This window comes from Ovis aries, chromosome 3, assembly GCF_016772045.2.
Source record: "Ovis aries strain OAR_USU_Benz2616 breed Rambouillet chromosome 3, ARS-UI_Ramb_v3.0, whole genome shotgun sequence".
Lineage (NCBI taxonomy): Eukaryota > Metazoa > Chordata > Mammalia > Artiodactyla > Bovidae > Ovis > Ovis aries.
This window is the reverse complement of record NC_056056.1, coordinates 103,591,816-103,607,275: the sequence shown is the minus strand read 5'-3', so window position 1 is coordinate 103,607,275 and position 15,460 is coordinate 103,591,816. Positions and strand designations below refer to the sequence as shown.

The window sequence follows — 15,460 nt, the reverse complement described above, 5'->3', positions numbered from 1 at the left end:
AACCGTGTCGGCTTCTGTATTTGTTTTCCCCTATTACTATTTGAGAAAAGAAAAAAAAGTCAAAGTGACCCTCTGCTCCTTCTCCTTGGGAGACGGGAAAACTGAGGGTCTAGTTGGGGGTTGGAGCCCACCAGACATCCCGCGGGCAGGGCGTGCTCCAGGGCTGGCACTGCTAAACCAGACCAGAGCTGTCAGCTGGGTTCTAGTGACCGAAGTCAAGGCAATGAAGAGGAATTGATGCTGAGCTAATGGGGGGGGGGGGGGGAAGCAACTTTTACCTGGATCCAATTACTCTGTCCCAAGGCTACCGCCCCCACACTTGACAGGATGCCCTTTCAATGGACTGATTGTCATTTACTTAGCCCACTGGCCTCTGCAACCAGGACTCTCTCTCAGAGAACCCAGTGGGTGAAGGCTACCAGCACCAGGCAACAGCAGCGGGCTGCCGGTCCTGAGGGGCTGGACCTGTGGTCTGCGCTTCCCAGGTGGTGCAGAGGTAAAGCCTCTGCCTGCCAGCGCAGGAGACACAAGAGATAGGAGTTCCATCCCTGGGTAGGCAAGATCCTCCGGAGTAGCAAATGGCAACCCACTCCAGTATTCTTGCCTGGAAAGCTCCATGGACAAAGGAGCCTAGTGGGCTACAGTCCAGGGGGTCGCAAAAGAGCTGGACACAACTAGGCATGCACACACGCCTATGGTCTGACCAAGGCTCTTCCTCTGGGCTTTGCAATCAGGGAGCAGCCCAGGAAGATCAGCCACCGCTTCCTCTCTTTCCAGGTGAGACCGGGGACATCTGATGAAAAATCTGTATAGCTGAGTGTGGCACTGGTCCCCTCTGAGGATGCTCAGGCTCTCATCTGCTTCCCAGCCAGCGTTCACACTCTGGTTCCTCCTCTGCTGGCTGTCTCCCTCCCCAGGCTCATCACAGGGCAGAGGGCAACTCTCTCTGCAATAAGGCAGACGCCGGACGATGCACGTGGTCTGGCAGCAGCAGGGCTGTTTCCTTCTGGAAGGAAATCTTGAAGTATTCGATGAGATGGTGATGAGTTTCAAGGAAATCTGAGACTAGGAACAGCTGGCGAGATACCTATCTTTCTCATAGCAACTGGAGAGAGGGCCAAGCCGTGGGCCCACACGTGCCCTCCTTTCCAGCCTCGCCCACTGACAGCATGTGGGTGCCTCAGAGGAGCCCTAGATGGGGGCATCCCCGGAGGGCACCACAGAAGCACCTGATGCGGAACCAACTGACACGGGACGAGCCTCTCAGGATGAGGACGGTGGAGAGAGGGCAGCCTGTCCTCAAGACGCTCTTGTGGCCCATGGAGCTGTGAAGGATGCCACAACCTTGGTGGAGGAGATGCCAGAACTTTCTTGATGTTCCCTGAGTGCTCTAGAAGAGTCTTCCAACCCTGAGACACCCCGAGTTTCCCAAACACAGAAGCAAGCCAGCACTTCACCATCCCCCACCCCAGGGAGGTCATGGGAGAGGTCTCTCCTGGACCTGTTTGCTTCTTGAAAGGAGGCTATATTTCCAAAAGAACGTCTCTAGACTGAGTGGCTTGGCGGGTGGTCCCAGTCCCTCTTATAGAGCTGCAATCTGTACAGAAGCAATCTTAAAGGGGCAATCCATCGGCCAGATGCTCTGGGCCAGTTTTGAATCCTCGGTGGAGAGCGTGTGCCAGCAGCCATCCCAAGGTGGGGGGCCCAAGGAAAGAGGCAGGGGTGTCAGAACAGCAGTCTGGGGCCGCGGCACTCTGGGCCTTGCCCTAGGACCATGGGGCTCTGCCTTGCTCCCACAGGGTGCTGAGAAGCTGGAAGCCTTCATACTGGGGTTTGTGCTCTCAAGTATTTGTGCTAGCGTGCTCAGTTGCTCAGCTGTGTCCGATTCTTTGCCAACCCATGGACGGGAGCCCGCCAGGCTCCTCTGTCCGTGGGATTCTCCAGGCAAGAATACTGAAGCAAACTGCCCTTTCCTCCTCCAGGGGATCTTTCCAACCCAGGGATCGAACCCGGGTCTCCTGAGTCTCCCGCATTGCAGGCAGATGCTTTACCGCTCAAGTGAGCACCCTCAAGTATTTGAAATGGTGAATTTAAATGGCCACCCTTCTACAGATCACCTGCCCCTGGGGAAGGGGGACGTTAGGGGAGTGTGGCTCTTTGCAGAGTAAACGGGGAGGTTAAGAGCCTCCAGCGCCACCTCCCACTTTCCGAGTGGACACCAGGTGTACACCATTTTCCAAGCGGTCAGAAATAGCTCCTCTGAATCCTCAGGCCCTCCGGGACCTCCCCTTCACGGACATTTGTTTTTCTGAATGTAATTCTCTCCCTGATTCCTCCTAGAAGGTGGTTCAATTGAAGCTCCGTGTTGGGGAAGAGACAGTGACTTATTACACCTGGTACGAATGCCAGGGAGGGGGAGGGGCAGGCGCAGGGCAGGCTGGCACAAGCACGGGGTATTTATAGCAGAGCGAGGGTGGTTTGGTCTGGTTTGGCTTGGCAGACGATTACCAAACACAGTGGTGGAACAGGTTCTTGAGAAAGCTCCGGCCATACCCTAGAGGGACGTCCGCCCACCACAGACGTGGTGTCAGAACAGCCAGTTGGCAGGAGGGAAGGGGCTCAGCCTGTCCAGGGTCCTAAACACTTGTGCACGGGTGTGCGCTAAATCACTTCAGTCGTGTCCGACTCTCTGCAACCCTATGGACTGCAGCCCGCCAGGCTCCTCTGTCCATGGGATTCTCCAGGCAGGAACACTGGAGTGGGTTGAAATGCCCTCTTGCAGGGGATCTTCCTGACCCAGGGATCGAACTAGCATCTCCTATGTCTCCTGCATTGGCGTGTGGGTTCTCTACCACGAGCATCACCTGGGAAGCCCCCTGAAGAGTCAAGTCTCAAACCGACTACTCAGAGAATTCTCAACCAAAAGTCTGCCTTTACACCCCAGATCTAGTTCGCCATCCACCCAACAAGAGTCGCTTCTGGACTGCACCAATTAGCATCCCTGTCCCACCCAGTCTGAACTCAGTGCACAACGGGGGCTGCAACAACACGAAATGGGGCATTGTAGACTTTCCACGCCAAAGTGTGCCTGGCTGGCCACGCGTTGATATTAGGTTGTGTCAGGAGGGGCTTGGAGACAGACCAAGGGGACTGGGACACATCTTGCAAGAGGAGGGGCAGCAAGACTCTGAGTCAGGAAGGGGCAGGAGCAAACGCCAGTCTCCAGGGCACTAAGACCCGGCCGTGCCTGGTTCTTCCCTTCGTTGCCTTGCGCTGTGAGCATGGGGACTCACACACCAATCACCCGTGGTGTGACGCACAGTTCACTGCGGCCCCTCAGACTCTGCGCTTCACTCTTTGGGCTGGAGTCTGCAATCACCAGTCTGGGGACTTTTAACTTCAAAAAAAATGCACATAATTTCCAATAATCATCAGAAGAAATCTCTCCTTTCTCTGACTAGTAAAACGCTCATTGAGCCCCCGCTATCACCAACGATGACAATGGAGCTTTGTACAGTGACCGGCCAGGTGTATTACACTTATGGAAGAGGAAATATTTTAGTGTTTCCAAGCAAGAATATGTGGGCTTCCCAGGTGGTGCATGGTAAAGAAGCCACCTGCCAGTGCAAGAGACACGGTTTGATCCCTGGGTCAGGAACATCCCCTGGAGAAGGAAATGGCAACCCACTCCAGTATTCTTGCCTGGGGAATCCCATGGACAGAGGAGCCTAGTGGGCTACAGTCTGCGGGGTCACAAAAGAGTAGGACGCGACTGAGCATTAGGCGCATGGATGTATTCAGTTGGCTGATACGTTCATTCAGATTTTTCCGTAAGATGTAACACAAAGACACCAATGAGCTTTTTGGCCAACCCAATATGTTTAGAAGAATCTCCTTTATGGGCTATTTATATACATGTATTTACATTTTTCCTGAGGTGTAATTGGTACTGCACATATTTAATGGACACGATTAGGTAGGTTTGAACTGCTTTCAGTGGCCGTGGCCGTGTGAGCAGGGTACCAGGAAGGGGCGTACTCACCTCCCAGTGTGCTGTATGGGCCCCAGGGGCTGCAGAGCAGGGCTGTGGGCTCCGAGGCTGTGGAACGTGGCCGAGACCTCTTGCAGTGAGGGACACCACAGGTTCGTGTCCCCATCTGTCAGACCAAAGAAGGTGGGGGTGTTAGGGGGCAAAACAGGACGGGCTGCACTGGGCCCACGGCGGGGCCACGGGGACCAGCCTCTCCTGGGCAGCACAGGTGTTTCCTGGAGGGTGAAGCCTCCAGAGGTTTCAGACACTCTCGGGTGCTCTGGGAACCTGGACACTCATTCTCCTGTCTTCAAGCTACGGCCACCTTGACGAGCAGGCCTGGGGAGAACGGTGCCCTCACCACTCCATCAGCTGCCCCGAGCTAAGCCAGGCGCTGAGTCCCCAGCCAGAGGCCTCCAAACCACAAGACAGGAGACACGAGGCTCCCCAGCCCTGCACTCTCCGCCACCGAGGCCCGAGTCCAGATCGGCCCCTACTACGGACTCTCAGTAGCATCCTTGGGGCAACGTCTGGGTGTTCTCATGTCCACTGATTCTGCTGGAGGGCCTCCCCACAGTCCTGGAGGCGTTTTGTCAGCAAGCTCAAGCTTTGAGGACAGTTCTCTCTTAACAGGACAGGAGCGATCATCTGACCTCCTCAACAAAGGGGAAAAACCTCACGGAATGGAGGGCCTTTCCTCCTTCAGACTGTTCAAGGCTATTTTCCGAACTGGGAGAACAGAGAAGCAGAAGGCAACGGGGTGGAGTGTGCTTCCCAAGCTGGCTGCACCTCGGCGGCCCCAGCCCCACACTGGCCCCTCTCCCTCCCTCCTCCGCATCACCTTATTTGCTGATCTGCTCGATGCCCATCTGTGTCTCCCCATTAGAATGTGAATCCCGTGAGGACAGGGGCCAGGTCCATGCTGTTCCTCCCTGCACACTCAAGAGTGGCCGGTGTGTGGAGGAAGCCGGATGGATGGAAGGGTGGATAGATGATGAAATGAACAAATGCATCCTACATAAGCCTGACCAAGCAGCAGACGACTAAGAGGGAGACTGGTAACAAGTCACAGGACAGGCTGGCAATGTGTGGGAACACGAACGAAGGGTCTGACGGAGGGTGAGCTGCAGGAATGCAGAACCAAGCGCAGCGCCAGCTTGAACCCTCACCATTCCGCAGGGCAAGCCTTCCGTCCTAAGGGCACCCCTTGATGGACCCCACCGTGTGTAGGAACCATGCCAGCCGCCCAAGACTAAAAGGTGACCCAGTAGATCCCTTGACCTCAGGGAGCTTGTGGTCTAGGAGGCAGAGAAGCCAGGTGTGTGTTGCCATAAAAGCCAGAGCTGGTGAAGATGGGGCACTTGCTCAGGCGGGAGAGACTTAGCTGGGGCTGGGGCAGGGGGCAGACAGCACGGGTAATAGGGGACGAAGCCCATGCCTAGCCAAGGGGCGGAAGTGGCAGAGCGCATGAAAGAGCGTGGGCGCGTCCAGCCAGAAACAGGGCACTGAGATGTCTTGGCCACAGTCCCGCGCGGCGGCCAGCTGAGGGTCTGAGTCTCAGCCAGGGACGTGCCTTCGGGGATGGTGGCATTGAGTGTCTCTCTCTGGAAATGTATATCGGTTGCGGCTCACCCAACAGGTAATGAGACTCTGGGAGGAGGAAAAACGTTCTTGTTTTTTTTCCTCTTGGGCAACTTAACAAGTCAGAGAACGGTAATAATACCCCTTGCCCGAGTCGCCAACGAGCTGAGAAGAATGAAGGCTGCGAAACGCAACGAGAGAGGGCTGTTTGCCCGAGCAGAGCTGGGGAAGCGGGTGGGAGGGGGCGCTGTGTGGGAGGCCAGTGACCTTGCCAGGGAGGGGAGGACAGTGCGGCAGGAGAATCGGCTGAGGGCGAGGTCCCTGGGAGGCCCGGCTGGGCGGCGACGTCCTGCCCCTGCAGCCTCCAAGCCTCCTCCCCATGGCGGCCCCTGCAGGTGCCTCTGCTCCTGAAAAGCCCTTGACAGCATCGCAGACCCTGCTGGCCTGGGGCCCAGTCAGGCCTCACCCCTCTCCGTGTGCCTGCCCGCCCATTTACTGCACACCCCCGCTCCCCCAGGGGCTGAGGGGTCAGGAGAAGTTCCAGAGAAAGGGGTCTGGGCGGCCCCGGGATAAACCAGTCCCATCAAACTGCCGGCCCGGGAAGCTGGTTAAGTGGCAACAGGCCCCCGGGAGCCCGCAGTGAACGCTGCCTGTAAGTAGGCCAGGCACTCAGCTTTTCCCGAGCACTGTGCGCCCCCAGTGAGGGTTTTCTGGAGAGCTGACACAGAAGAAAAGTCTCGAGAACTTGGTTTCTGTACGCCCACGGCGCGGTCATCTGAGGTGATCCCCCGGGGGAGCACCGGGGCCCTGGGCTGCTTCCAATGCCAGCCCCAACAGCCAGCGCATCTGGGCTCGGCTGAGAGGCTGAGCCTGAAAGCTCTCCTGGGACAGAGCGGAGGCTTGGGCGGGGGCGGGGAAAAGAGGCACAGGCCGGAAATAAAAGCGACTTTTCCATCTGCGCCTCAGCAGCCTCTTGACTTCATGCAGCCACCCTTCTGCTGGCTCCGTCTGTGCACAATGGGGAAACCACGCACATCTCTGCAAGCCCCTTAGGCCTCCCAGTTCCAGCCCCTCTGCGGGGGCTTCCTCGCCCCTTCCTGACACCTGCCAGGTCCCACCGGGGCCTCAGGGGAGCAGGGTCTGCAGACATCTGTCCTTGTTCATGCCCCTCCCTGCCCCGCCCCCAAATCAAGCTGCTAACTCGCACTCTTGAGTGTTGCCGTGGAGAGACCCAAGTGACATCACCTGATGGGGTCCCAATTTTTGGACATGGAGACCACACAGGGCCACAGCAGGGGAACCCCCATCAGCCTTAAATGGGAGTGCTGATTCCCAAAGGAATGTGAGCTACTGACCCATCACACACCCGAGCATGGGGCTCATGACATTTTTCTTTTATTGTTGTTTAGTCACTGAGTCGTGAAGTTGTGTCTGACTGCACCCCGCCAGCCTCTTCTGTCTGTGGGATTCTCCAGGCAAGAATACTGGAGTGGGTTGCCCTTTCCTCCTCCAGGGGATCTTCCCCACCCAGGGATCCAACTCGCATCTCCTGCACTGCAGGCGGATTCTTTTACCGACTTGCCACCAGGGAAAGGGAGGCTTAAAACCTTACTCTTTTTCATCCTCCCAACTCGGATCACTTAACTTCCCTCAGCACTTTTGTATTTAAATTTAAACTTGCTCTGTATCATGGGCTTTAGCCATTCAGCTCTAGCCTTAGTCACATAAAACTGTTCTTCAGAGGACTTCCCTGGCGGTCCAGTGTCTGAGACTCTGAACTCCCCATGCAGGGGGGCCAGGTTCAATCCCTGGTCAGGGAACTGGAGCCCACATGTTGCAACTATTGAGTTCACGTGTGGCAACTAAAGACCCCGCATGCAGCAACAAAGACCAAAGACCCTAGGGGCCACAACCAAGACTCGGTGCAGCTAAAAAAAAAATGTTATTTAGTCAACAAACAGTAAGTGAACACCAGATGACTGAAGTTCTGGTCTCGTGGAGCTGAAGGTTTGATGAGGAAACCATCCACGTGCGTGGGAGCGAAGCACACCACACCAGGAGGTGTAAATGGCGTGGAAGGCAGGGGTGGAAGGTCAGCGTGATGCAGAGGTAATGGTCGGAAGGAAGAGCCCTGCAGACCCTGGGTCCAGCCAGCAGCCCATGGTGCTGGAGCTGGTGCGAGGCCCAGGGGTGGGTCAGGGTTAGGGCAAGGCGGGGACGGGGAGACGTGGGAGGGGAGGGGACAGGCCTGTCTCCTGTGGGGCCAGGGCAAAGAACAAAGGGGCTGTTATCAGAGGAATCTGCCATGTTTGTGGTAGAAACACAAAATCCCATCAAGTCCACATTTCACAAACACGAGCATTTCACTGCCCTCAGGGCTCAGCACAGAGGACCATGCCCCAGGGCCTCGGGAAGCCCACCCAGACCCAGGCCACACACTGCTGCTGTTCCGGCTCACACCCCTGCCTCCCCTCCAGACCTGCTCTGCTCTGGTCTCCGTCCTGCTCTTCTGCGCTCTGCAACCCTCGCGGCCAGCCCCTTCCCAATTCTTACCGCGCCCCCGGCGCTCAGGCCCTCTCCCCCTAGGGCCTCCCTGCATGTAACACAGCCTGTGCCCGCCCCTCCACACACACACACATGCTCATCCATCCACTCACCACATACTGCACAGACACACACCACTCACACACACCCCACCACACACACACCACATAGTGCACAGACACCACTCACACACATCCCCACCCTCCCACACACAGACACTCATCCATCCCCTCACCACACACATCCCACACACTGCATCCACACACACCACACCACTCACACAATCTCCATCATATACATCCCTGTATCCACTCACCACATACACACCCCACATCCCCCCATCTATTTACTTATACCCATTTATTCACTCATCACACATGCAACCTCCCCCACCACACCACTCACACATCTCCACACACATGTATACACACCACTTATTAACACACACCCCACAACACACACACACACACAGACAGGGCTCGGTCAGCTCCTGGTCCACTGATCCACAAGCTGAGGGTGCGTGTGGGGCGCGTGAGGCCGTCCCCAGGCCACCTCTCCTCCCTGCTGCCCTCTGTAACTCACACCACTGTCACCGTCATCTAACACTATCGAGCCTTCCAGGTCCGTGTGTAAGACAGACCTGCTTTGTGCCAAACCACCGGACCCCTGGTATCTGCTAGAATTAGCTTCAGCTGCAAATAACAAAGAACTCCAAAACAAAGCAAAAACCCACCTGGGCTTAACAAAACTAGAGTTTCATTTCTTGGTGATGGAAGGGGAGTTTGGAGGTGGGTGGGCCACCCTGTGCAGGACCCTGACTGATGCGTGGGATCGTCGAGGGCTTTGCCGCTCTGTTGTCCTCTGCAGGTGCCTCTTCTCGGGACCGCCTGGTGGCCCATGATGGCTGCCAGAGGCCAGTCATTGCATCTCACCTCCAGGCAACCACTTCCTCCCTTTGCCACTTCAGTATGCATCCCTGGGTTGCCTGTAAGGATGCCAGGGCCCCTCAGTGTGAGTCAGGAAGGCACCTGCAAACTGCCCTCTTAAGTTTCAAAAGCAAGAATTTGAGATGGATTCAGACTCAAACAAAGAGCTTCCTAGTAACATCCCTGAATGCATCTCTCCACCTTTGGATTCCTGAGCCTGCTATTGTGGGAATGGTCCTGAGATCTAGAATTAAATGAAGAAGCACCAAGTGCTGCTGAGCATGCGGAGCAACGGGAGCTCTCAGTCGCTGCCGACAGGAACACAAGATGGTAAGGCCGATTCGGAGGACAGCCTGGCAGTTGCTTACAAAATGAAACATACTCTTACCATACCACTCAGCAGCCGTGCTTCTTGCTATTTATCCAGGTGAACTTAGAAACTGAACGTGAATAGAGCTGCAGCTTTATTCGTAACTGTCAAAAGTTATGACACACCGAAGCCACCAAGATGTCCTTCAATAGGCAAATAAACTAAATCCAGACAATGGAAACCCATTGAGCCATAAAAAAATAAACAATCAAGCTATGAAAAGACATGGAAAAACATCCAATGGATATTGCTACAAGAAAGAAGCCAATCTGAAAAGGCTACATGCTGTATGATTCCAACTATATGATATTCTGCAAAAGGCAAACTATAGAGATGGTAAAAAGATCAGGGGTTGCCAGGGGTAGGGAGGGAGGGGCACAGAGGATTTTTAGAGTGAAACTAATCTATATGATGGTGCTCCTGGTAAAGAACCCAGCTGCCAATGCAAGACATGGGCTTGATCGATCCCTGGGTCAGGAAGATCCCCTGGAGAAGGATATGGCACCCCACTCCAGTACTCTTGCCTGGAGAATCCCATGGACAGAGGAGCCTGGCGGGCTACAGCACCTGGGGCTGCACAGAGTCGGACACGACTGACGCGCGCAGTCTGTGCGATAAGAGACACGGTAATGATGGACACATGCCATAAGCTGCACAACAGAGTGCGAACCTTAATTTAAACAACGAATTTCCGTTAATAATAATGGCTCAGTAGAGACCTCCCTGGTGGTCCAGTGGCTAAGACTCCATGCTCCCAATGCAAGCAGATTCTTTACCGTCTGAGCCACCAGGGAAGCCTACTGAGCCAAATAAATAAGTAAAGAAAATTTTAAGTTCTCTCGTTTATTAAAAATAATAACAATGGATCAGTAATGGATTAAATTATAGTGCACGAATGCAAGATGTTACTAAAAGAAACTGGGGTGGGGGAATAGAGGGGAACTCTGTACTTTCCCACCAATTTTTCTGTAAGCCTAAAACTCCTCTTACAGCTTCCCAGGGGGCTCAGTGGTAAACAATCTGCCTGCAATGCAGGAAATGCGGGTTTGATCCCTGGGTCAGGAAGATCTCCTGAAGGAGGGCAGGGCAACATACTCCAGTATTCTTGCCTGGAAAATCCCATGGACAGAAAAGCCTGGCGGGCTACAGTCCATGGGGCTGCAAAAGAGCTGGATATGACTTAACAACTAAACAACAACTACTCTAAAAAAATAAACAAAACAATACAAAGAACTCTAAAAAAACAAAACCAAGAGAGGAAAAGGTCTCCCCACATAGCACCTTGAGCAGCAGAGCCCCATGATTGGAGGGACGGCGGTCTGTTCTGGATTGGGGCCCCGCTGGGAACCTAATACAGTGCTTCCCAGACTTGTCTGCAGAGTTTGGAATCAGGGAGCAGCTTCAAAAGTTGCTGCTGCTTGTGTCCCACCCCAGTGACTGTGGTTTAATTAGCATGGGTGTGGCTTGGGCCGTAGAATTTTCAAGAATTCCCAAGTGATTCTAATACCAGCCAAGTTCAGGAACCACTGAGCTAAGAAGAGCCGTGGCACCATGGGGCCCATCCTCACCTGCTCCGGCAGATGGTGTGGGCGGGGCAGGGGAGGGATCAAGGGAAGGCAGCCCAGCGCCACCTCACACCCAGGGCTCCCGTCTTTGCACCCAAGCCAGCTGCCTGTGGCATCATCCAGGGAGGTGTTAAGGTCCCTGCGCCCAGGCTGCATCCAGACCAGTACTGGAGGATGGGACCCCGGCCCCACACTTTGTAAAGCTCAGGCACAGCTAAGAATTGCAGCGGCCAGAAGCTGAGTCCTGGGGGAGCTGCTGACATCCTCCGATCAGGGTCTGAAGCCAGACGTTCAGGTGTGCTCACCGCATGTAAGTCATCTGAGTCTACCCCCTTCATTTAAAACAGGGGGGCTGAGAACCCTAGCAGCTAAGGCAGCAGGATGAGCCCCTCTGGTGTGTGGCCTCTCTGCTCCATCAACAGGCTTGCAGCTTGGCCAAGTCCTCCCAACCGGCACCGTCTCAGCCTGGCTGTGCCTTACAGCCACCTGTGAGCTGAAAAGATCCTGTGCCAGGTACTGCTCTACGTGTGTTCTGGGAGCAAAACCAGCTGAGCCCAGCAGCTCCTGACACGGCCCCTGTGAGCTGGCCGTGATAGGTGATAGGTGACAGGTGATAGGTCAGAATCAACCAGGAAGGTGCTGCTGAGTGAGGGTGGAGCGCATATGCAATCCGGTCTCCACGGGGCCAGCAGACCCCGAGTCCCGACCTTGCAGGGGCAGACCGGCAGCTCTCCAACCACTGACCGCACGGGATGAGAGGAGCTGGTGGGAGGGGATGCAGATGTCCGCTGTGGGCAACGCACATGCTCCCTGAGACGCATCCACTCATTCAGTGGGTCTAGTCCACGTCCTGCTGTGTGCTCGGCTCTCGGACCTGCCAGTAACGCAAGCGAAGGCTAAAACAAAAACAAGCAAAGACATGGTCCCTGAGCTCTGGGGCTCACAGCCCACTGGGAGAAATGATATGAATCAAACAACCCACACATCAGCTATAAGCAGAGCCACGAAGACTGGGGAAGGAGCGTGAGAGGAGAGGATGGGAGGTGGGGGTGGGGGTGGCACAGACCGCCCTGAGGAGGCAGTGCCAGAGACAGGGAGTGAGAAAGGCAAAAGCCGGGGAACTGCTGGCAGGTGGGAAGAGAGATCCGGGCGGAGAAACTGACATGCACAAAGGCCCTGTAGCAGGACAAACGGGGAGGAAAAAGGGCAGTGAGGCTGGAGTGCAGACAGTGAGAGAAAAAGACAGAATGAGCTGGATCGGGGGTCAGGCTGACCACACAGGAGACTGCACTTCATCCAAAGACTGTGAAGCTCAGTCTTTCCAGCCCCCGGGAAGTGAAGTGTTAGTCGCTCAGTCGCGTCTGACTTTGTGACCCCATGGACGGTAGCTCGCCAGGCTCCCCTCTCCATGGAGTTCTCCAGGTAAGAATACTGGAGTGAGGTGCCAATCCCGTCTCCAGGGGATCCTCCTGACCCAGGGATCGAACCTGGGTCTCCCGCGCTGCGGAAAGCTTCTTTACTGCCCATGCCCCCAGGAAGCCCCTTCCAGCCCCCTGACTGCCTGTAAAATGGGAAAATGACAGGATCTACTTGTTGGATGGTTGTGGTGACTGAAGGAGACAGGCAGAGGCTGGGGCTCAGGGGCTGCCATGAGCTCTCTAGAAAAGTTAGCTCTTGTTCTTAATGAAATCACGTTTATCATCACGACAGACAATAATGTGTTTCAAAAGCGAGGCTCAGTTATGAAGCTGAATTACTATTATTGTTGCATTCCAACTGGAGACTCTGGAGAGGCTGTGCTGAGCCAATGACAGTTTCAAGGGAGCCAGGGAGTGGGGGGCGGGTCTCCTGGCTGGTCCTCAAAGTGTCTTCCTGCCCATTTGGGTCTACATGACACTTTTGCAGCACCATCAGGGTTAGGATGGAGATCAAGTGTAGCTGGGCCCACAGAACTGGATCTCTAGGGCCTTCCCTGGTGGCCAAATGGTTAAGACTTCACCTTCGAATACAAGGAGGTGTGGGTTCAATCCCTGGTCGGTGAGCTAAGATCACAGGTGCCTCCTGGCTAAGAAACCAAATCCTACAACAGAAGCAGTATTGTAACAAATTGAATAAAACTTTAAAAAAAGAAATGGTCCACATTAAAAAAAAAGTCTTTAAAAAAGAACTGGATCCTGGCTTGTCTCTCTGGGCCCGGGGAGGGGGCAGCTGCCCTGAGAAGTTCAGGAGTAAATGGCACCCACATAGCAACGCAGAGCGGGCCCTGGACCCAGTACAGAAGTGCTCCGTGTGTGTGTGATCCACGAGTAACAAGGCTGTGGGGAGCCCCAAGGGGCAGCTGTCCACAGGCTGGGCCTCCACTCAGCTCCAGGAGGCTCTGAATGGACTGCTCCCCACCCCCACCCCCTCCGCCAGCCCGGCACCCAGAGACTGCACAGCCCACCGTGCCAGGCAGAGCAGGTGAAGGGAGGGCAACTACTCATAAGGCAGCAAAGAGCAGACGGTGTCAACCGGATCTATAAACTAAGAAGTTTTTGACTGCTTAAAAATGTGAGAAAGCAGAAAAAAGAAAAACAAAATCCAGCCATCCGAGAATAGGGTGAGAGATAAATGGCCAAAATAAAAACTGCAGAAATTAAGAGGAAGTACAGGGAGTATTTAGAACATTCGTGCTGCTTAGTTCCTGAGGTCTATCGAATGATCTCTGACTCATAAAGAAATACATTAAAATTTTTTTTATTTTGGCTGTGCTGCACGGCATGTGGGATCTTAGTTCCTCACCATGGACTGAACCCCTGCATTGGCAGCTTGGAGTCTCAACCACTGGACGGCCAGGGAACTTCCTGTATTTTGTTTTGATACTAGCTATCATTCTGAATGTCCACTGTACACCAGGTGCTTCATATATGTAATTACTTATTGTTCAGTCACTAAGTTGTATCTGACTCTCTGCAACCCCATGGACTGCGGCATACCAGGCTTCCCTGTCCTTTACTATCTCCTGGAACTTGCTCAAATTCATGTTCATTGCATCGGTGATGCCATGCAACCATCTCACCCTCTGTCGTCCTCTTCTCCTGCCTTCAATATTTCCCAGCATCAGGGTCTTTTCCAGTGAGCTGGGTCTTCGCATCAGGTGGCCAGAAGATTGGAGCTTCAGCTCCAGCCTCAGTCCTCCCAGTGTTCAGGGCTGGTTTCCTTTAGGACGCACTGCTTTCACCTCCTTGCAGTCCAGGAGACTCTTGAGTGTCTTCTCCACACTGCACTACTAACGCTGAGGAGAACGCTCAGTGCTCGGCACCTGCCGCTCAGGTGAGGACTTGGTGCCTGACCGCTGAACTTCGCCTGGGTCTGGAGGCAGCCCGGACCTGCTGCACGGGTTTCCCCACCCAAGGCCCAAAGGAGGATATAGCAAGGGGAGCCCGAAGAAGACATACAGACGGCAACTGAAGCAATGCAAAGGCCATCAGAGCTACCACTGCACACCTCTTAAAAGGACTGAGTGAACCGAGTGGTGGGAAGACGTGGAGCAACTGGAGCACGGCTGGGGGAAGCTGCACAGCTTTAGGGAAAGACGGGGCCGCTTAAACACACGGCTCCCGCAGGGCCCAGCCTACTCACGCGCGCATGTTTACCCTGAGGGTCCACACACAGACTCACACAAGAACGCTTAGACCGACTTTCAGAGCTCCCAACCTGAAAGCAACCGAAACGTCCACTAAGAGGTGGCTGGACGAGCACGCTGCGGTGCTGCCCCACAAAGGAGCACCACAAAGCTGTTGACGGGCATAAACTACTGATACACAGTGGTGTTGGTGCATTTCAAAGTAATAGAAAGAAGCAAGACCTAAAAAAGAGTACCTACTGCATGGTCCCGTTTATATAAAACTATAGAAAATGCCTGGAGAATCCCATGGACAGAGGAGCCTGGCGGGCTATGGTCCATGGGTCGCAGAGAGTCAGACACGACAGAAGTGACTTAGCATGCACGCAGGTGTAGGAAACGCAAGCTAATCTGGAGTGACAGAAAGTAGATGGATCGTTTCCTAGGTATAAAAGGGGAGAGGAATGGATTAATGACAAAGAGGCACCAGAAAGCTTAAGGGCCCAGGACAATGGACATTTTGACCGTGGTGAGGGTTTTATGGGTCTATGTGTTTTGTGCGTAAGTAGCACACGCTGAATGCATATAGGTTAAGGTATGTCAATTATGCCTCAACAAAACTTTAAAAAGATGAGTTAAAATGTAGATATAAGTGTTAATGTTTTCTTTTGACACCCAGGGGTGGTGGGGGGGCTGTTTCATCTCCCTCCACTCTGGAGAAAACCCTGCCTGACTTGCGCCGTGTGGCCCGTGGCCTCTCCTGACATCCGGGAGAGAGCGGGGAAACTCTTACAAGAGTAACTCTCCACGGGAGGCAACTGCAGATAAATGTCAACGTGA

General features: G+C 54.4%; 1 protein-coding gene across 1 annotated transcript in view; it reads right to left on the bottom strand.

The window, feature by feature from the left end:
• Positions 1-15,460, bottom strand: part of FAM178B (family with sequence similarity 178 member B) — a 99,599-nt gene that overhangs the window by 48,922 nt on the left and 35,217 nt on the right. Inside the window, exon 8 of the mRNA XM_042246470.2 lies at positions 4,043-4,157. Coding sequence (XP_042102404.1) covers positions 4,043-4,157 — 115 coding nt within the window. The remainder of the gene's footprint in view (positions 1-4,042; positions 4,158-15,460) is intronic.